At 48.5% G+C, this 21807-nt stretch overlaps 1 protein-coding gene across 1 annotated transcript; it reads left to right on the forward strand.

Moving 5' to 3' along the window:
- The first annotated feature begins 1232 nt into the window (after nt 1–1232).
- Nucleotides 1233–20179, forward strand: Vsig10 (V-set and immunoglobulin domain containing 10). Its single transcript, XM_013014294.1, has 9 exons — nt 1233–1328; nt 4174–4522; nt 8049–8351; nt 9804–10064; nt 10276–10569; nt 13565–13675; nt 14680–14692; nt 15986–16197; nt 17218–20179. The coding sequence occupies exons 1-9, from the start codon at nt 1233–1235 to the stop codon at nt 17268–17270; spliced, it is 1692 nt and encodes a 563-aa protein (XP_012869748.1). The 3' UTR covers nt 17271–20179.
- The last annotated feature ends 1628 nt before the right edge of the window (nt 20180–21807 follow it).

Below are 21807 nucleotides of genomic sequence, written 5' to 3' on the forward strand. Positions count from 1 at the left end.
CCAACAAACTCCCGGGAACTAACTTCAGATCCCCACTGCCGGGCACTGGCCGAACACAAATGAAGAAAAGCCTTTGTTAGGGACGAGGCGTCGGGTGTTTTCCTCCCCGCCGGAACCGGCTGCGTCCCGCGTTTCACCCGCCGGCCGCGGCGCGTCCCGCCCCGGCGCTGGCCAGCAGGTGGGGAGGGCGCCCGAGGGGCCCCGGGAAGTGGGGCGCGATCGGGGGGCGCAGGGCGAGTCTCTGCGCTGGCTGGAGCTGCGCGGGTCCCAAGTGGTGCCTGGAGCTTCCTGTCTGCAAGGGAGAAAAGTTCTTTTAAAGTGTTGGACTTTTCCTATGGTTTAAAAAAAAATTTTTCTTCCTAGTAGTCAGAAAAATGCATGCCATTTCCTGTAACCCCCAATTTCCAAGTCATCTGGAAAAATGAGAAGGCTGATCTGTTTTCCCACCAGGAGCTAGGCGCGGTCACCCTGTTGTTGTTTAGTTTTAATCTAGGTGTATCTCATCTTTTGGGAGAATCAGGAGGGGTGGGGTGGGGGGGTCGGTGGGCCCTGAGAGCAACCTGGCATTCATACTTCATTTCCAGGTCACATGGATACTTCCGCTTATTACCTGTGCATGGTATACTCTGGGGTATTCATGGGGAAAGTTGCTAGGAAAACTACAACGTTTGGGTGTAAGGCTAACTCTGTAAATAGTAATACTGCTAACAGCTTCCAGACCCCTGATAATGGAATACTCCAGTGCATTTGTAAGGCCTCCCTTTAAAAAAAAATGTATTGTTCCCCCCTTTATTACATGTTTTGAATCCAACAAGGGACTCCCTAGACATCGTGAGAAGGACTTCAGTGGCACCAATGTTTCTGCATCTTATTTTCCCATTCTGGTGTGCAAGGCCAGACTAAAATCCTTGAGACCTGGGACATCTGAGATGTGTGTGGCAGCCTCACATCTTCTGGTGACATCTGTGTGGACCTTAAATTAGCTTACACTTGCTGAACCTCACATTCTGTCAATAACAAAACTCGGGGATCCAGGGCCCTCATGAATGGAACTTGTGTTGGATGACTGTGGCTACCCGTGCTGTGTCAGGGCCAGACATCACTAATCAATGAGCCAGAATAGCTTCAGCTCCTTCTCTTGATTAAAATAATCTCTGAGGTAGTTAAGACAAACAGAGCAGGTAAAGCCAGGAAGAGGAGTGCCCTGTCTTCAGACGGTTTCTTCTGTGACCATGTCGGGCTCTTTCTTGGAGAAGAAAATGTCCGCCAAGTTCCGAAGTTTAAAATTGTACCAGGGACTTTCCAAGCTGCTGCTCCTTTATTCCTTGGTGCGGCATCAGGGACAAATCTGCAGAGCTCAAGAACACTCATTGCACCTGGAATTCCACAGCTCTTTCTTTGCCTCCTGGGTGGACACCTGAGATCCTGGTTTCCCAGCCTGATTGTTAGAAAATGACCTCCCCTGCTTTCCAGAGTGCTCCTCATGAAACTTTTTTTTTTTTTTTTGGCAGTTTGGGAGTCTCTAATATTAGGTCTCATTGTCCAGTTAGTGGCTTAGATTTTCTTTTTGCAATTCAATCCTGGCTTGGGAATAATTAAAGATGAAAAAAAAATCGGAACTAAAGTCATTTTTCAAGAGAAGCCCCTTCTAATCAGAGCAGACCAAATACAGGCCACGTGTCATGGGGCACTCCTGTAATCCCAGCTTTAGGAGAGGAGAGGTAGGAGGAGGAGGAGCAGGAGTTTGTGACTCTGTCTCAAAAACAAAAGGGCAGAAGGCTTGGCTTAGTCCCCCATTAAAAAAAAAAAGACCAATGCAGATATATTGCATTCTGTCTGTCTGTCTCCCTTTCTTTCTCGTTTTTTTGTCTTTCCTGGGGCTTGAACTGAACCTGGGCACTGTCCCTGAGCTTTTTTTTTTTTGGTCAGTGGTGGGGCTTGAACTTGGGGCCTGGGTGCTGTCCTCCAGCTCTTTTGTTCAAGGCTAAGACTCTACCACTTTAAGCCACAGCACCACTAGCGGTTTTCTGAAAGTCTCACTGACTTTCCTGCCGGGGCTGGCTTTGATCCAGGATCCTCAGCTCTCAGCCTCCTGAGTAGCTCAGATGACAGGCCTGAGCCAACAGCACCAGGCTTTTTTCTCTCTCTTTTCTCTTACAAATGGGCCAGACTCCACAGAGGGAGGTGGCATCTTGTTTTGCTGGTTCATTGAGACATAATTGACATACCAGGAAACCCACCCTGTTAGAGCGTGCAGTTCTGTGGTTTAGAGTTCATCCACAGGGCTCTGCAACCATCACCACGAATTGATTCCAGAACATCTTCATCAGCCCAAACCCACTCCCCCCCTGCCCCCCGCCTCCCACATTGGGTGTTCTTTGTGAAGAGGTGGGACACTTAAGCTCTTCTCCCTAAAATGGGCTTTTTGTCTTGTCACTCAGCAATGCCTGATACCACAGTACTAGTTGTCTTTCAGCTGTTGGCTTTGCTTGAATATCAGAATTACCTGTGGAGCCTGGGAAAGGGCCACTGTTTCTGATTTATGGGTGTGTGTGTGTGTGCACACACACACACACACACAGGTACACATGTACTGGTATTAGGGGTAAAACTTAGGGTGTCTAGCTCTTGTTTGGCTTTTCTACTTGAGGCTGGTATTCTACCACTTGAATCACACCTCCACTTTTGGCTTTTTGCTGGCCAGTTGGAGGGAAGAATCTCGTGGACTTCTCTGCCTGCCTGGGCTGGCTTCAAACCACCACCCTCAGATCTCAGCCTCCTTAGTGGTTAGGGTTACAGGTGTGAGCCACCAGAGCGCAGCTGGGTTCCAATGTTTTGGAAGCACTGATCGTTTGCTTTCTCACCCAGCTGCTACTTCTGGTCAAGGCTTTTGGATAGCTTGTTCCTCTGATCGGCCCTGGTCCCCATCTTCAGCTTTGCGTGTCCGGGGCCTACCTGTCCATGCCCTCGGTCTGCTTCCTGGAAGAAGTCTGGCTTGGCACACTCCCCATCTGAATTTCCTGTTTATCCGCTCAGTTGTAGTGGTTGGTTTTATTATGTTTTCCCTTCCTGCCTGTGAGCTCCTGAGGTTTCTGTCCAATGTGTCTACCAGCAGATGTCCAGAGCCCAGCCCAGAGTCCATGTGATGGGGGGGGGGGCTCAGTAGAATCCCTACTGTCTACCCATTCCTGCATGGAGCTGCCCAGAAAGCTATCACCACATTAAACCTGAGCTGGAAAGACAGAGGCCAGCTGGGTTTCTAGGCAAATGAAAGCATATGGGTTCTGCATTGGGCCACCCCATCACAGGGGACACCCCAGCTGGCTGGCTGAACTCAGGGCAGTGGGATAGGTACTCTGTTGGTCTTGCCTGGGTCCATCATGTCTCGGAGCTCTACCAACTTGAGCTACCCTTCTGGTTCTGTTATTTTTGTTTGTTTTTACCTTCAGTCCTGAGGCTTGAACATGGGGCCTGGGCGCTGTCCCTGATCTCTTTTGCTCAAGGCTAGCTCTCCACCACTGTGAGCCACAGCACCACAGCCACAGTGGTTAATGGGACATGAGAGTCTCACAGACTTTCCTGCCCTGGCTGGATTTGAACTGTGATTCCCAGACCTCAGCCTCCTGGGTAGCTATAATGACAGGTGTGAGCCACCAGGCCCAACCGCAATTATTATTGAAGCCTCTGCTGTCATCCTATTTGGCCATCCCATTGGCCAAAGCCAGTGGCACCGCTGATCCCAGTGTGAGTGGACGGTCACCGTGGTGAGCAGTGGCCGGCATGGATCATGGACAGGTGGACAGCTGGGCAGCTGTCCATGTTTACGAGCCTCAGCACCTGTGCAGGAGTAGCGGAGGCTTTCTTCTGTTACTACTTCTTCAAAACACATGCGCGGGTGGCTCATGCCTGTAATCCTAGCTACTCGGGAGGCTGAGATCTAAGGGTTGCAGTTCGAAGCCAATCAGGGCAGGAAAGTCCGTGAGACTCTTATCTCCAATAAACTACTCAGAAATAGCCAGACGTGGTGCTGCGGCTCAAGTGGTGGAACGCTCTACACTTGAGCACAAAGAGACTCAGGGACAGCACTCAGGCCCTAAGTTCAAGCACTAGGGCTGGCAAAAGAAAAAACCCCACAACAAAACACACAAGACCTTTTCAGTTCTCCTCGTGCAGGGGTTCTGTCCCAACATCGAGGTTTGTTCCAAGACAAACAGTAACCGCCAGACCTTCTCTTGGACAGGACTGGGGGCTGTGGTCATCGGCGAGGCTCTCGGCAGTGTCACGCTGCTCTGTGGCACCACCTCAGCACCCAGGGGTCTGGTGACCTGGTACCGGAACGACTCGGAGCCCGTCTTCCTTCTGTCCTCCAATTCCAGCCTCCCACCGGCTGCACCTCGCTTCTCTCTGGTGAACGCCAGCGCCCTGCGCATCGAGGCTCTGAGCCTGCAGGATGAGGGCGTCTACTCCTGCCAGGAGGTCCTGAATGACACTCGCTACTTCCCCGTGTCGCTGCAGGTGGCAGGTGAGTGGGGATGCAGAGCCTCCCCGGGGCCATGGACAGGACAGGACGGGCTGTGGTTAGGAGCTCGGGCTTTGGCAACACGTGGCCCGAGTTTTAGTGTAGGTTCTGCCACTTGGCAAGCTGAGTGACCCTCCAATGGGCTGAAGAGAATCCCTGCCTCACAGCCAGACGCCAGTGGCTTCTGATTCTAGCTACTGATTCTAGGCTGAGATCTAAGGATCACAGTTTTAAAGCCAGCCAGGGAAGACAAATCTGCAAGACTTCAGGCAAAAATGCCTGAAGACAGGTAGAGCACTTGAGCAAAAAAGCCCAGTTGAGAGGGCGAGGCCCAGAGTTCAAACCCACATACACAAGAAGGGATTCCTGCCCCCACAGAATTGCTGTGAACAAGAGATACTAGTTTATAGGGTGCTTTAAAGGTTCCTGGCATATTCTTAGGTTATTGTCCATATAATCCTTACTGTCCATGTTATTTTGTCCTATAACATAATCGAGTCAGACTGCTGTGTTCTAGTCTAGCATCGCCACTTAGCCTTTGTTACCTCAAGGAAGCAGCCGGCTATCTCCAAGTCTGTTTTCCTCCTTTGTTCTTGGGGATGATACATTGCAGTCTTTGCCAGGTAGAGTGAACGCGCTCTGCTACTGTGGTAAGTACTCGATGTGGCTTGCCTGGCTCTTCCCACCCTTTCCTGCAAAACTCTTCCTCTCTGCAAATAGACACAGATGAAATCTGAGTGGGGGCGTGCAGCCTGCAAGCCATATCCAGCCAGCCACCAGAAGTGCACTGGCCTTTTCATATGGCTGCAAGCTATGACTATTTCATATACTTTTATACCATTGGGGGAAAAAATCAGAATAGAAGCAATTCAACTTTCAGTGCCTGAAAATAAATGGGTTATTTTAACTATTATTACTATTATTGGGCCAGTACTAGGGCTTGAACTCAGGGCCTGGGTACTGCCCTTGAGCTTTTTTTTTTTGCTCAAAGCTATTGCTCTACCACTTGAGCCATAGCTCCTCTTCTGACTTTTTGGTGGTTGGTTTGGAGATAAGAATTTCTCATGGATGTTCCTGCTCAGGCTTCAAACCGTGATCCTCAGATCTCAGCCTCCTGAGTTGTTAGGATTACAGGCATGAGCCTCTGGTGCCTGCTGTCTGAGTCTTTCTAACAGGACTTGGGAGAGTCAGACTCCTGTTTGTATCTTTCCAGTCTTCTTACTGACAGAGTTAGGAACTTGGCCACATACTCGCTTTCTTTTAATGAGAAAAGTTTAGAAACATCTTCACTTGGCCTTGGAAGCTAGAGGGAAAACATTCCAGGATGTGACAAGTTGTTATCTGTCAGTGGCCTTCAATATGCAAATAAACAGAGATGCTAGAGACACACAAAGCTGGCTGTGTAATGGCGGGGAGCTTTATCTTTCTTGCCACCTGGACCTGGACTTCTGCTTGCCAATCAGTGGAGTGTTTGGCAACTCTGTTTTAAAGAGTCAGTTTTCTTTTTTCCTTCCTTTTTTCTTTTCCTTCCTAACTTTGTGTGTGTTTGTGTGTGTGTGTGTGTGCCAGTACTGGGGTGTGAGCTCAGGCCTTGTGTTCTTGCTCAACTTTCTTGCTCATGGCTAGCGCTCTACCACTTGAGCTATGCCTCAGGTCCATGTTTTTGCTGCTTACTTGGAGTTAGCATCTCTTGGATTTTGCTGCCTGGGCTGGCTTTGAACCTCCATCTTCTAATCTCAGCCTCTTGCTTTTTATTTATTTATTTTTGGTTGGTCATGGGGTTTGAACTCTGGGCCTGGGCACTGTCTCTCAGCTCCTCAGCTCAAGGCTAATGCTCTACTACTTGAGCCACAGCGCCACTTCTGGCTTTTTCCGCTTATGTGGTGCTGAGGAATCCAACCCTGGGCCTCATGCAGGCGAGGCAAGCACTCTACCACTGAGTCACCTCTTGCTCTTAAAGACATCTTGTTTCTTAAGATGTTTGTGCCCTTGGTATTGGGCATTTGAGGAGCCCAGTGACCAGGCTGAGGATCATCAGCCTGTGAAAGACACTCAACACGCTTCCTGGGACATGCTATGCGGCTCTTCTGGTCTCCATTTTTCTCAGATCTCAGCTTTCTGAGGAGCTAGGAGGATTATAGGCAGGAGCCATTAGTACTCCCCTGCCAGCATCCCCCGCACCAGCCCCATTTCTTTTTTTCTTTTTGGATACAGAGTCTCACTAAATATCCCAGTTTGGCCTTGAACTCACCGTCCTCCCTTTACCTCCGAAGTGCTGGGATTACAGGAGTGTACCACCACACTCAGGAACTACCCTCATTTCTTGCTTAAAATTCTCCTCGACAGAAGCCCTTCTCAGTTGGCTTCTGGGGTTCTGCACTGTGTGCAGGCCAGGCCATGGGGCCCGGCTGACCAAATGCGTCTGATGTGACTCACATTACCTTTGTGGCCTGGGTGTTGGCCACTAGAAGCTCAAAGACACCCTGTACCAAGTGTAGGCACGCCCAGGACCTGCCTTTCCACATACCTAATAACCAACAACAGTAGTTTGGGGGCCCGAACACCTCTCAAGCCATAGCTTTATTTCCCCCAGACCCTCCGTGGGAGGTGAAGAATCTGCTGACCCCTGCATTGGGAAGAGGATGCCCCCACCTGACAAGCATATTGTCAAGACTCAACCTTAGAAACCCACCTTTCTGGGCTGGGAATGTGGCTTAGTGGTAGAGTGCTTGCCTAGCATGCATGAAGCCCTGGGTTCAATTTCTTTGTACCACATAATCAGAAAAGGCCAGAAGTGGCACTGTAGCTCAAGTGGTAGAGTGCTATCCTTGAGCAAAAGTTCTGGGACAGTGCCCAGGCCCTGAGTTCAAGCCCCAGGACTGATAAAACAACAACAACAAAACACCTTTCTATAGCTGTGCAGTGGCCAGGGCTGAGCAGAACCGGGGCAAAGTCAATACTGTGCTCACGAATAATGTTTTTTATGGTCTATTTCTTCATATCTTTTTTCTTTTGTTTGTGTGTGTGTGTGTGCTGATATGGGGGCTTGAAATAAGGGCTTAGGCATTGCCCCTGGGCTGAAAGCTAGCACTCTACCACTTGAGCCACAGCTCCATTTCCAGCTTTTTGGTGGCTAATGGGAGATAAGAGTCTTATAGACTTTCTTGCCTGAGCTGGCTTTGAACCTCAGGCATCAGATCTCAGCCTCCTGAGTAGCTAGGATTATAGATGCCAGCCCTTGGCTCCAGGCGAATACTTGTGATCAAAATTCTGTAGCTATTCCACAGCTCAGTCGACCCAGAGAGGCTCTGTCAGCCCCTCCTTAGATGCTTGCTTATATTTAACTCCTCGTGTGTGTGTGTCTCAGTGTTTCTCTGCCCTTAATTTAGTGAACATCTGCCTCCCCAAAAGCAAACGAGGCCCCCAAAGTGAGGTCAACGTGGATGTGCGGGCCCGGTGTCTCCCGATGGTTTTGCGAGTCTCACTCAGCGCCGGCTTCACGCCCTGCTCCTCTCTCTGTCCTTCCCAGATGGCCCCTTCCAGGTGGAGGTCAACGTCTCCGCCACCGGGTCCCTTCCCAACGGCACCCGCTTCGTGGCCAGGGGCTCCCGGGCGGCCTTCAGCTGCCGCAGCCGCGCCCGGCCTCCGCCCCGGGTGGAGTGGTGGTTCCAGGCCGCCCCGGGCCGGCCCGAGCTCTTCGGGAACAACCGGACGCTGTCCAGCTTCGCGCTGCTGCAGATGTCGCCCAGTCTCCAAGGCAACTACACCTGCGTGGCCACCAACACGCTCAGCGGGAGGCAGCGAAAGGTGACCACCGAGCTCCTGGTCTACTGTGCGTAAGAACCGCCCCGCCCCGCCCGCCACACACCCCGCGCGCGCATGCGCACACGAAGGCCCCCCCCCCGCCCCTGAATGTGCCTGCGCCCGCTTGGGTCAGACAGGAAGTCCCACCCACCCCCCAATACCCACTCTGGTCAGACAGGAAATCATCCCAACCTTTCCCGCCTCTCCCCGGAAGCTGGGTGCTATCACAGATGGCCTTTGGGTCACCATGGTGCAGGTTTTTGTCAGTGACCGATGGATGGGTTGAGCCTGTGATGACACAGCCTGCTACGGTGAGAAGAGGAGACAAAGGAAACCCATCCACTCACTGTCTGGTGTGGCAGGGACCAGAAGAGGAAGGCGCAGATCCCAAATCCCTTCCAAGGCCACATCCTGCCAGGAACTAAGACCTTCCTCTAGGCCACACCTCTTACAAGGTTCAAACGTAGTGGAGTCAAGTGCAGGACCACGCCTTGATTTAATTCATAGCTGCAGAGCTGTTTAAGAGCCAAACTACTGCAAATCCCCAAACATTGACATCATCTCAATTGAAAACTTCAGACCCATTAAGCACTTACTCCTCTCCCCATTCTGTGCCCCAGCCCCGGACAGATTCTAATCTGGGCTCTGTCTGTGTGAATTTTCTGGTTCCCAGGTATTCGTTATGAATGGAGCATACATAAGAATTTACCAGATCGATAGAAAATACACTTTGTATAAGGTGGTCATCCACATTGTAACAAGAACCCAGGCCATGCTTGTTGCCTTTTCATGGCTGGATAATAGTCCATTTGCCCTTGGCCAAGGCAACCACTTTTAAGTTTTACAGGGCCCAACACTGTGTCATAGAACTTTTTGGACAGGGATAATGGAGATGTTCTGTGCGGTTTTAATAAAGCTGCTGTTTGTCATATGTGGTTACTGAATGCTTGAAATATGGCTATGTAATGGAGGGACTAGATTTGTAATTTCATGTAATTAAATGTAAGGACTACTCTTGTCGAGAGAGAAAGGCAAAGACCAACAAGACCCAGGGCCTCTGAGTTGTAACACCCAGCAAAGGAAATTCGGTGCCAAGTGCTAATTTATTCTAAGTGCTGTGTCAAGGTAGACTGTGGCTAAAAGTGTCTTGTTGCTGTTGTTTTGGTTTTGTGCCAATCCTGATACTTGAACTCAGGACCTCTAGCTTTCATTTGTTTTGTTTTTTTTTTCAAGTGGCATTACAACTTGAACTACAACTCCACTTTCTTGGCTTTTTTAGTCTCCTACATTTATCTGCCCTATTTTCAAATTAGATCCTCAGACCTCAGCCTCCCTGAGTGGCTAGGATTATTGACATTAGCCACATCACCTGATTGACTAGACTTGATGTTTCTCTGAGACTCCAATTCCAGAACCCTTAGTACCAGCTGATAATACTTCGGTCTGTAAGTAAGGCCATTTTTCCTCTGGTGTCTTGCAGCCCCTCCTACATCAGCACCTCGGTGCTCTGCAGAGACGTCCTTGACATCGTCCACACTGCAGCTCACCTGTCACTGGGATGGGGGATACCCTGAGCCTAACTTCTTGTGGACAGAGGAGCCAGGAGGGCTGATCCTGGGGAACTCATCGCTGGGGGTGGAGGTGGTGAACAACACCCAGCTGGAGGATGGCAAGACCTTCAAATGTCTTGGCAGCCATGTAGTGGGGCCGGAGTCGGGAGCCAGCTGTGTGGTGCAGATCAGTGAGTGTGGCTGGCTTTGTCCTGGGGCTGGGGGTCATCTGCCTTCCTTTACTTCTCCAAAAATTGTTTGGAAGCTGTCCTGGGGAAGAATTGTTTGAAAGCACAGTGTGTTGAAGTGGTATAAATTCCTTCTCAGGAAAGAACTCATATTCTCGAAGATGTCTAGGCAGGGCTCGCGTCTCTTTATAAACATTTGTCTTCTCATTTCTAGGGAGCCCCTCGCTTCTCTCTGAGCCCATGAAGACTTGTTTTGTGGGAGGCAACGTGACGCTCACCTGCCAAGTGTCCGGAGCTTCTCCTCTCGCCAAGATCCAGTGGCTGAGGAATCTCAGCCAGCCCGAAGCCGTTCTCCAGCCCAGCAACCATTACCTCATCACCCAGACTGGCCAGAGCTCCAACCTCACGGTCCACAACTGCTCGCGGGATCTGGACGAGGGCTACTATGTCTGCCGAGCTGAGAACCCTGTGGGGGTGAGGGAGGTGGACATCTGGCTAACTGTGAAAGGTGAGCCCAAAGCCAGGGAAGGCAGGAGTGGGGAGGGAAGGTGAAGAGCTGCTGCCTGAAGACAGCACAGGCCCCTTTCCCCCTCCACTGGACACATAGAGCCGGCATATGCACCTCCGTGAGGTGGCTGGGGAACAATTACTATCCAATCTTAAAGGCAGTAATACTAGTACAGGGAACAAAAATTATATACATTAATATAAATTATTATATATAATTGTATATTACAACCTGAAGAATATACATACAAAAAAATACGAAAAAGTCTTCAAGCTCAATAGAAGGCAAACACTTGAAGAAGTCTCCACCCATACTTACTTTTATTTATTTTGTGTTCATCCTGGGACTTGAACTCAGGACTTGGAATCTTTCAGATAGGCTTCCATTAACGTGAAAGTATGAGTGTCTGTTGTATGTACACATAATTTTGTATATACAAATACCATTTTGTAGATTGCTTACTCTATAGGTCTTATTTCAATTTATTATTATTATTTTATTATTATTATTAGCCTGTTCTGGGGTTTGAATTCTGGGCTTGGCCACTGTCCCTGAGCTTTTGTGCTCAAAGATAGCACTCTACCATTTTGAGCCACAGAGCCATTTCTGGTGTTCTGGTGGTTCATTGGAGGTAAGTATCTCACAGACTTTCCTGCCCAGGCTGACTTTGAACTCTGATCCTCAGATCTCAGCCTCCTGAGTAGTTGGGATTACAGACATAAGCCACCAGTGCCTGGCTTTTTTTTTTTCAGTTAAAAAATATAGCCATGTGGCTGTATAGTGTATAAAACAGTGGAGATATTAAGTAGGTGAGAGGTTTCTAGAGTTGAAGGCAGGAAGCAGGCAGTGGAGTAGGCAGACCCTGGACTTTGAAAGCAGTGGAAATCCTCTTAGATGGTGTAGTTATCGATACATGTCTTTGTGCCATCATCTGAACTCACAGACTTTTCAACACCAAGAGTGAGGCCCGCTGCAAGCTATGGCCTCAGGTGATGCTGGATGAGAATTCATGAGTTGTGACAATGTGGCACTCTAGTAAGGGATTTGAGGTGGGGGCACTGTGTATATGTAGGTGAACTCTGTACATGCTGTGTAGTTTTGCTAGAAACCTAACAATGCTCTAAAAATTTTTCTACAAAAAAAAAAAGCAACATTGAAGCCACCATAAGCAAGTCTTTTGTGACTTGCTCGTTTTACATTTTCTTTCTAGGATTGATTCATACAAATGCATATCATTATACTTCCTACCTCTTTACCGCTGTATAATTTTCCATTGTGTCATCATTCCACAAGACAGTTCCTCATTTTTTCCTGCTGATGGATGTTTGTGTGGTTGCTGCTTTTTGTGATGATAGCAGAGTTGCTATGGGTATCTTTTTACTCAGTTCTTTGTATACATGTACCCCACCCCAAGCAAGCATTCCTCTAGATATGTTCATAGGCCATGTGTGGATTTATATAAAAGGCATGTTATTTATGTGCATTTTACCAAGTAGGTGTACCACTTTCCAGTCTCAAAAGCAATAGACAAGAATTGGCTTGCTTTGCATTTTTACTGGATTTTTAATTTTTTCCCATCCCGTATGTCAAAAAACAATCTCAGCTGGGCGCTGGTGGCTCATGCCTGTAATCCCAGCTACTCAGGAGGCTGAGATCTGAGGATCACGGTTCAAAGCCAGCCCGGGCAGGAGAGGCCGTGAGACTCCTATCTCTAATAAACCACCAGAAAACCGGAAGTGGCGCTGTGGCTCAAGTGGTAGAGCGCTCGCCTTCAGCTGAAGAGCTGAGGGACAGCGCCCAGGCCCAGAGTTCAAGCCCCACGACTGACAAAAAAAAAAAATAAATTCTTCCCTCTCCTAGGGTCACAAAAATAGTCTTCCTAAAGTTGCCTCTAACAGTTTTAACATTTTTTTCCACAGTTAAGCCTTTCTTAGGAATTTTATTTTTGAATTAACACTCTCACAAGCTAAATCGTTCATTAATATGGAATAATTTTCTTCCTTTTTCTTTTCCTAATTTTTATAAACCATTTGATCCACCGCCATTTATTAACCCTTTTTTTTTTGTCCACTAATCTGTCATAGGCCAAGTTTCTATGTGTGGGCCTGTACTCAAATTTTCTATTCTGTCCATTGATCCCACTGTTTATCACAATACAGATAACTCCCATTCTTTTTCTTTTTTTTCCAGTCCTGGGGCTTGAACTCAGGGTCTGGGCATTGTCCCTGAGCTTCTTTTGCTCAAGGCTAGCACTCTACCACCTGAGCCACATGCTACTTCTGGCTTTTTCTATGTACGTGGTGCTGAGGAATGGAACCCAGAGCTTCATGCATGCCAGGCAAGCAGTCCACCACTAAGCCACACTCCCAGCCCCATGCTTACTTTCTTGATGTCTGGTCAACACAGATTCTTTTTTGTTTTTTACAGCCTAAAGCTAATGTTGAACAAGATAAACATGTTACAAAAGAGATGAGTTCGTTCAAATTGGGAAAGAGGCCAGACTCAAGCTGGGAGTATAGCTCAGCTCAGAAGTCAATCAGTTGCTCAGCATGTATAAAGCTCACGGTTCAACCCTCAGTACTGCTTGAAAAAAATGCAAAATTAACCATTTGTCTGTGATCTTGGAAGACAGCCAATAAGGATTGTGACAGCAAAGAGCCCTGCCTGGGCTGGCTGTGAACTCCGATCCTCGGATCTCAGCCACCTGAGTAGCTAGGACGACAGGTGTGAGCCTCCGGCACCTGGCTCAACACAGATTTTTAACTTTCCAAGATGCATTTCACAAGTGCACTCAGATTGTGCACTTTGACTCCCACAAACTCTCTCAGCCCACGGTTGGGGGAAGAGCTATTTGTCTTGCATCGGAGAGTGATCGTCTGTTTGGGTTTAAAGTCATGAAGCCAAGATAAGATCTGGATTTAGGCAGAGGACAGGTGTTGCTCAGCCATACCCACATGATGTGGATATAAGTCTTCACTGTGATTTGTCTTTACAGAGCCTCTCAATATCGGAAGTGTGGTGGGAACCATCATCAGCCTCCTCCTGTTGGGAGTGGCTACTATTTTCGGGCTTCTGTTGTATTACAGCCCTGTGTTCTGCTGGAAAGGTAAAGGCTTCTTGATCCCTTTGCTTCAGGCTTCTTAAACAGGTGGGAGGGGCCAGACACCTGTGAATCATGCCTGTCATCCTAGCTACTCAGGAAGATGAGATGTGAGGATGTCAGTTTGGAGCCAGCCCTACCAGGAAATTCCACGAGACTTTTATTTCTAACCACAAAAAGCCAGAAATGGAGCTGGGGTTCAAGTGGCAGAGCACTAGCCTTGAGCAGAAAAAGCTTAGAGGATAGTGCCTAAGCCCTAAGATGGCACACACACAAAAAGGACAATGTGTGGGTGGTGGGAAGGAAGCCATTGCTCAACTTCACCTGACATCCACCTATTGAATTCTTCATGGGGTCAACATGTGCCAGAGTGCTTAAGTATTGCCTGCTATCCCTGAAATTTCTAGAACCTCTTTCTTTGGATTAGTTCTTTTTTTTTTTCCAGTTGTGGGGCTTGAACTCAGGGTGTGGGTGCTGTCCCTGAGCTCTTTTACTCAGAGCTAGCACTCTACCACTTTGAGTCACCACTCTACTTCTGGTTTTTGAGTAGTTCATTGGAGATGAGTCTCACAGGGACTTTTTTGGGTTGGCTTTGAACCTAAATCCTCAGATGTCAGCCTCCTGAGAGTAGCTAGGATTACAGGTGTGAGCCATCCGTGCCTGGCTTCCCACCACCCCCAGCCCCCAATCCTGGGGCTTGAGCCTCTGGGCTTGGGCACTGTCCCTGAGTTCCTTTTGCTCAAGGCTAGCGTTCTACCACTTGAGCCACAGCATACTTCTGACTTTTTCTGTAATTGGAGATGAGTCTCACAGACTTTCCTGCCTGGGCTGGCTTCAAACCAGGATCCTCAAATCTCAGCCTCCTAAGTAGCTAGGATTATAAGAATACAGGCATGAGGTACACCCCTGGCTTGTTCCATCTTTTGAACAGGTCAGTTTGTTTTCAATTGACTTGTGGGAGTCTTAGTGGTGGTACTGGATACTGACTTTTGTTTTCTTGTCTTCTGTAGGAGACCCTTCGAGGTGAGTGTTCTCAAGATTCAAATCAAAGACCCCATTTCCATACTTTCATCTTTCTTGTTTGCGCTCCTTTTGTAAGAAGCACAATAACAAATTCCAGTGGGGACCAGACCATAAGCCCTTGATCACCTCATAGCAATGGTGGCATTTCTGTTTCCCTTGTGGGGGAAGAGGTCCAGTGAAGGGATTACTGAAAGCTCATCCAGGAGGAGCTGACAGGCCCCACTTTCTGACTCAGGTCTGATGGATGCCAAAGTCTCTATTTTATTTTGTTGGTCATTGGGCTTGAACTCTAGACCTGGGAGCTGTCCCAAGCTCTTCAGCTTAAGGCGAGTGCTCTACCACTCGAGCCACAGCACCACTTCCAGTTTTCTGGTAGTTAATTGGAGATGAGAGTCTCATAGACTTTTCTGCCCTGGCTGACTTTGAATCACGATCCTCAGATCTCAGCCTCCTAAGTAGCTAGGATTACAGATGTGGGCTTGCTTACTTCTTTCCCTCCTTCCTTTCCTCCCTCCCTCCCCCCTTCCTTCCTTCTTCTCTATCCCTCTCCTTCCTTCCTTCCTTCTTCCTTTCCTTTCCTTTCTCTTTTTTTGATGTCAAACCTCAGGGCTAGGCACTTTGTGGGCCTAGCACTGAAACATGAAGACATTGTATACATGGTAGCTTAGTCATTCATGCTTTCGTTTATTACATTTCCTACCATGAGACAAAAGGATGAATAAGACAAAATCTTACAAGATGTTTTAAAAGATGAGTTTGAACATGTTCATAATCCTCTACCCTTCAAAGGGTAGTTTGTGTCAAAGTAAATTTTTTGTGTGTGTGGTGGTGGTGGTGTATTGTAGTTTGAACTCAGGGCCTAGGTGCTGTCCTTTAGGTCTTTTTGATCAAGGCTGGAGCTCTACCACTTGAGCAGAATTGCAATTCTAGCTTTTTGGTTGGTTAACTAGAGATGAGCCTCACAGACTTTGCTGCCTGGGCTAGCTTCAGATGGCAGTCCTCAGATCTTAGCCTCCTGAATAACTGGAATTATAGGCGTAAGCCACCCATCCCTGGCTGTATATTTTATTTAAGAACCTGAGTGGGATCGAAGAATTATTTTTTCTATGATCTATGGACAAATAATTCCTCTTCCTCATTCATAATGACAGAATACTTAGTTCTGGGACCATCTTTTACTATATCCTGTATTGTATTAGAAGGCCATTGTTCCCAGTGGGTCTGGAAAGATCTAGTGTTGAGTGTTCAGTGAGGAGAAAAACAAGATTTTTTTCCCCCTCCTTTGGAAAATAGGGGCCAGGACATGGGTGATGTGATGGTTTTGGTGGATTCAGAAGAGGAGGAGGAGGCCGAGGGAGCAGAGGAGGAGGAGGACGCAGAGGAGGAGGAAGAGAAGAGAGAGGAGTTACCGAAAGAAGTCCACAAGCATGGCCACATTCACAGAGTGACTGCACTGGTGAATGGAAACCTAGAGCAACTGAGGAACGGACTCCAAGATCTCCAAGGTAAGCCCTCCTTCTTCGTAAGCACTCGGATCTGTGCAGCAAGCATCTGCTAGATCTGCAGGGCAGGCGTGAGCTTGGCCTTTTTAAGTAACTTGGCCCATTTAACACATGGGACTCATTCCTCCCAGGCTTCTCTCATTCTGCATGTGCAAAGACATCTGAAACACTTCCAGTCCCGAGCATTTAGGGTAAAGTACTCAAGTGTAACTGTTAATATAGGAGTTGAGATTTACCAAGACACTCACTGGGTAGAAGCACACAATGAGCACTGTTGAATAGACAATCAACACTGATGAAGATCCACTTGCAGGTTCCTTCAGAAGGACAGTTGGATGGCTGATGGATTTAAAAACTCCATCCAGGCGCCAGTGACTCACACTTGTAATCCTAGCTACTTAGGAGGCTGAGATCTGTTTGATCCCAGTTTGAAGTCAGACCTGGCAGGAAAGTCTGGACCATCTCCAGTTAACTACTTTGTTTGTCAGAAGTGAAGCTGTGGCTCAAGTGGGTATAGCACTAATTTTGAGCAAAAAACAAAAAAAAGTTCAGGGACAGTGCCCAGGCCCTGAGTTCAAACCCCAGGAGCGTACACACACACACACACACACACACACACACACACACACACACACACACACACACACACACACACACACACACAGAGAAAACTACAGGACCTCTGAGAATGATGAGAGCCTCGGGCAGGCCCAGCTTTCTGGAAGAGGTAGATATGAGACCAGTCTATAAGGACAGTTTCATTTGCATAAATATGAATGAGTGCTTCTGGTGAGGGCGTGAGCCAGGGGCATGATGGGTAGCAAGCATCAAGCATGTCTAGAGGATTCTGATTTAAGACAGGCAGTTGCACACCCTGGCCTGTTTCCACCATGAAACCTGACTCTGTGGCTCATCAGGAAAGAGTCAAATCCCAGACACCACCATAGCCTGGCCAAGGAAACAGAATACCATGCTACTGCACTGAGATCATTGAGTCTCCTCCCCCCATCCCCCTCTGAACAGATGACAACAGTGCCCCGCAAAGTGACATTGCTCAAGAAGACAGGCCAGTTTGAAGAAGGGGATCTGTCACCGTCATCTTGTTTTGAAAGTGGGGGCAAGCCCCATTTGAGAAAACAGCTCATCGCCTGGCTCCGACCCCGACCCCTCCCATCGCCACCTGGGAGCTTGCATTCACAACAGCAGCCAAGAAGACACACATCCATCTTTCCTTCCATCTCGTCATTGCTTTGATTTGCTAGAAGTCTCCTGGATGTTAAGACATTGTGGGAAGGAGCAATGTGTTGGGGGAAAGCAAGTGGCAAGGGAGGTGCCATTTTGCCTGTGTCACCTGGCTCTGTCCAGGTTGGCTGTGACAGACATTGATTTGCAAGGGGGAGGACTGGTCTTAGTGCTCTGTGCTACTATTAAAGATCTGGGGCCTGGCACCAGTGGCTCATGCCTGCAAGCTACTCGGGAAGCTGAGATCTGAGGATCACCGTTCAAAGCCAGCCCAGGCAAGAAATTCCATGAGAGTTTTATTGCTGATTAACCAACAAGATGCTGGAAGCAGAGGTGTGGCTCAAGTGGTGGTGCGACAGCCTTGAGTGGAAAAAGTCAAATGAGAGCACAAGGCCCTGATTTGAAGCCCCAGTATTGAGGGGGGAAATAACGATTTGTAAACAGCTTATCCCAGTCAAACAGGGAAATCTAGTCCAGTAATGAGACTTCATCACTGTCCAGGTGAGGAGCTGGAGGTGAGCTTTCCTCAGGTGAGGTGTCAGGTACCAGGGCAAGTCAGAGGAAGGTGGTTTGGCTTCTCAGCTTTTACAATCAGCACACTCTTGAATCTGGGCCCTGCCCCTTCTTTGCTCAGTGGGGTTGGGCCTGATGCTTTGTCTCTCTCTGGGCTGCTATTTCCTCATCTGTAAAATAGGCAACATCACTGCCTTCCAGCCCCATTCGTTCATGGGTGAGAATTAAATGAAGTCATTCAGAAAGACATACAGTTCCTGGGAGGTGCTCAATAGATGTTTGTTGCTGCCTTTGCCTTCTCTTCGGGAAGGGGAAAACATATCCATTGTAAAGTTCAGAGCTGCTTTGGGGCCTTGTGCCTTTCATTCTTTTTGTTCTTTTTTGATCCGAGGCCGGGATTTGAACTTGATACCTGTTGCTTTTGCTCACTGGTTAGCCCTATACCAACTGAGCCACTCTTCCTATCCTGGGCCTTTTATTCTTCATTGAACACTCTCTCCTACAGGGACCCCAAGGCAGTTCCCTGGGGACTGTTTTCTCCTGGAGACAGAATCCTTTTCTCAGGGGGGCTCTAGTGAGGGGTTGGGAAGGTTCTCACAGAGTTTTTATGTAGAAAAGCTGCCTAGGTGACAGCCTTCATCAGCTTTCAGCACTTTTCATTTATTTCTTCTGTTGCTTGGAAAGAGGCCTCAGTTTGACTGTTTTAGAAATGGAAAACCTGTTTCCTTCCTATGTCTTAAAGATATTATGAGCATACGCTGATCCGCGACCCTAGATTCCAAATGAAAACAATATGGGGTGAGTTCATGGCTTTCATTACATCCTTAAGGCATTTCTCCCCGCTCCTCCCCCCCCCCCACTGTCCCATTTCATTCAAGCCTCTTAAAGTCAGAACCCTATAGAGGGGGAAAACATGAAAAATCAGACCCGTGTTTGCACTTCCACATTGCCTTTGTGCTCCAACAGGCAAATCTAGGGATCCAAGGAGGGCCCACTTTCTCCAATGGCAGGGATTAGGTACTGGAGATACAGAACTGGTTCTCTGAAGGAAGCTGCAGATGTGGTTGGGAAGATCTCTATGAAGGAAACAAATCACTAGAGGTGTGTCCTGTCCCCAGTTCAGGGTGCTGGGGAGTCTGGAGCATGGTGAGTCCTGGCTCACTATGCAGGAATAGCTGTGAATGGCAGGTTCCTTGATCAGGACTCATTGAATGGTACCTCGCATACTGAGCCCCTCCAAACGGCTGGCTGTGGGCACCACTCTAGAATGAGATCCTCAAGTTGCAGCATTGGCCTTGCGAGACTTTGATGATGAATTCCTGAATTTGAGAAACTACTATGCAGAGGGTACAGGTTAGGTAAAGGAAGTAGGTGTGGGAAGTGGAGGACAGCCGTCCGGGAATGGAGAACACGTTTGCCAGGTTGCTGGGACGCTGTCCACAGCTTCCCCTTCCCTTTCATGCACACACATCTCAGGACCAGAAACATTTGAGAGTTTTTCCACTGGCAAATGGGAGACTCCAGGGCTTAGTGCCAAATGTCATGAAGTCCTGACCCGCTGTGATTGCTGTCACTCCTGGCAGCCCCGGCCCAGACATTTAAGAAACTGAATAGTTCAAGTCTTAAAGAATTTAGAAAGAATCTGGACTTGTTTTTTTTGCTTTTTCTTCCCTTTTCTTTAATATGATTCAAACTAAAGCTACCATCATGGTGACTGTAGCTTACAATCTTGGTGGGATAAAGTCCAAGTTGCAACATTGTATTAAAAGAAATCTTATCTGTGTGTATTGTTAACTCTGGGACTATGAAGTCTACTTATCAGAAGCAGGAAGATAAACACATCAGCGCAATTACATTGTGTTGCTTTTCTTTAAAACCTGGGGTACTCTGGGTGGGGGCTCTGAAACCCTGTGGCTTAGATATTAGCTCTATCACTCACAAAGCCACACAGGACCTACATGTTCAGCTTAGACAGGATGGAAAATTTCCATACTCTTGAGTACTGAAACCTGAGGGGGAGGGAAATCTTACTGGGGAAGAATTTCTTCTGATGTAGTCAAGTGCCAACTTCTATTGTCACCTGGGGCTGGCTACAAACTGCTGGGGAAAAAAGAAGCAGATGGCTCTGTGTTATTTACATTTTAATATTTGCTGGGGAAAGGCTGGTAGAAATTAGTTCCAGGGTTATGGATTTTTTTTAATTACAGAATAAAATTATTTTTAAGTATGTTTCAGTGATGTTGATTTGGACCTGATTAGTAAATGGTTTAGAAAAACAAGTGTGCCAGAAAAAGTAGTTTTTAAAAACTGTTTTCTATTTAAAAGAATACTACTCTTGTTATCACTGAATGTATATTAAGGGGCTGGTGATGTAATCCAGAGGTAATGTGCTTGCCTACCAATGTCCTATGATCTATCTCCAGTACTACAAAACAAACAACTTAAATCCTTATTTAAGGATGAGAATTTGGGACAGGAGAAAATTGGAGAAAAACATGGCAGCAGTGGGAGGTGGGGGATAAAAGCCAGGTTAAAAAAAGTAAGATGTTGTAGAAGTAATAAAGCTGAAAATAGAATTAGAATTTAAGGAGAGCAGATGATCAGAAATGAAATGGGAACCTAGTGTGAAGACCAATACAGAGGCTGAAGATAAAGTGGAATTCACATCAAATGCCCAACAGAAAACAGGTTAGGGGCTAGGAAAGTGGCTCAGTGGCTCAGTGGTAGAGCGCTTGCCTTGCATGCATGAGGCCCTGGGTTTGATTCCTCAGCACCACATAGCAAAAAATACAAAACTAGAAGTGGTGCTGTGGCCCAAGTGGTAGAGCACTTGCCTTAAGCTGAAGAGCTGAGAGACAGGCCCAGAGTTCAAGTCCCACAACCGACAAACATAAAACAAAAACATGGGAAAGAGGTTTGGTTAAGAAAAGTAAGGGCGAGGAAGGTGGCTTAGTGGTAGAGTGGGTGCCTTGCATGCATGAAGCCCTAGGTTTGACTCCTCACAACCACAGGAGAGAGCTGGAAATGACGCTGTGGCTCAGGTGGTAGAGTGCTAGCTTTGAGCACAGAGAGGCTCAGGGACAGACAGGGCCCAGGCCCTGAGTTCAAGCCCCAGCAAAAAAAAAAGTGTAAGACCTATGAGAAGTAAATAGTGAAGGGGGGGGATGGGAGGGGGAAGGCAGACCCCTGATCACAGGGCAACCACGAAAACCTGGCTCTTCCCCAGGCCCCGGGAAGGAGGCCTGTGGGATGCCCCAGGCCCAGCGCGCGCCCCTCCTACTACTCGCCCTGCCTGGGGCTCCCCTCTGCCCTCACCCCCGCCCCCGGCTCTCAACTCGCTGCCCCCCTCCACGAACTGGGGAGACACAACCTCCCCTTCGACAGCCCCGTTTATCTCCCGGGCCCTTCTCCCCGCTCTCCCGACAGCTACCAGGCCCATTTCCCTTCTCCCGCACCCCATCTCCCGCGCCGGGCGCCCACCCATTGCTCCAGGCTCCGTGGGCCCCCACGGGTGTGCATCCCTGCCTCCGAAAACAGCTCCACCCCCCCACCCCCGTCCTCCATTGTACTTCAGCTTCCCCACCCCCCACCCCCGTTTTCATTTAGGTCCCTTTCCCGTTCCTCCTCAGTCCTCTTGGCCGGTGTCCCGATCCCACCCCCCCGCCCCCACGAGGCCTGCGACTCACTTAGGCCCACCCCCAGCTCCCACTTTCACGTCGGCCTCGCCCCTCGCCGGTTCCCAGGCTCCACCCCGACCCGGCCGATGGCCACGCCCACGAGCCAAACACCACACCCACCACAATTACGGGCCACGCCCTACGCCTTCCAAGCCCCGCCCCCGCCGCGTCTATGACCGCG

Source organism: Dipodomys ordii, unplaced genomic scaffold, assembly GCF_000151885.1.
Source record: "Dipodomys ordii isolate 6190 unplaced genomic scaffold, Dord_2.0 Scaffold23, whole genome shotgun sequence".
Classification (NCBI taxonomy): Eukaryota; Metazoa; Chordata; class Mammalia; order Rodentia; family Heteromyidae; genus Dipodomys; species Dipodomys ordii.

Coding starts and splice junctions, on each gene's coding strand:
- Vsig10 (XM_013014294.1), top strand. CDS start 1,233: ATGTCGGGCTCTTTCTTGGAGAAGAAAATGTCCGCCAAGTTCCGAAGT. Junction 1,329..4,173: donor TGCTGCTCCTTTATTCCTTG/GTGCGGCATCAG, acceptor CTCCTCGTGCAG/GGGTTCTGTCCCAACATCGA. Junction 4,523..8,048: donor CGTGTCGCTGCAGGTGGCAG/GTGAGTGGGGAT, acceptor TGTCCTTCCCAG/ATGGCCCCTTCCAGGTGGAG.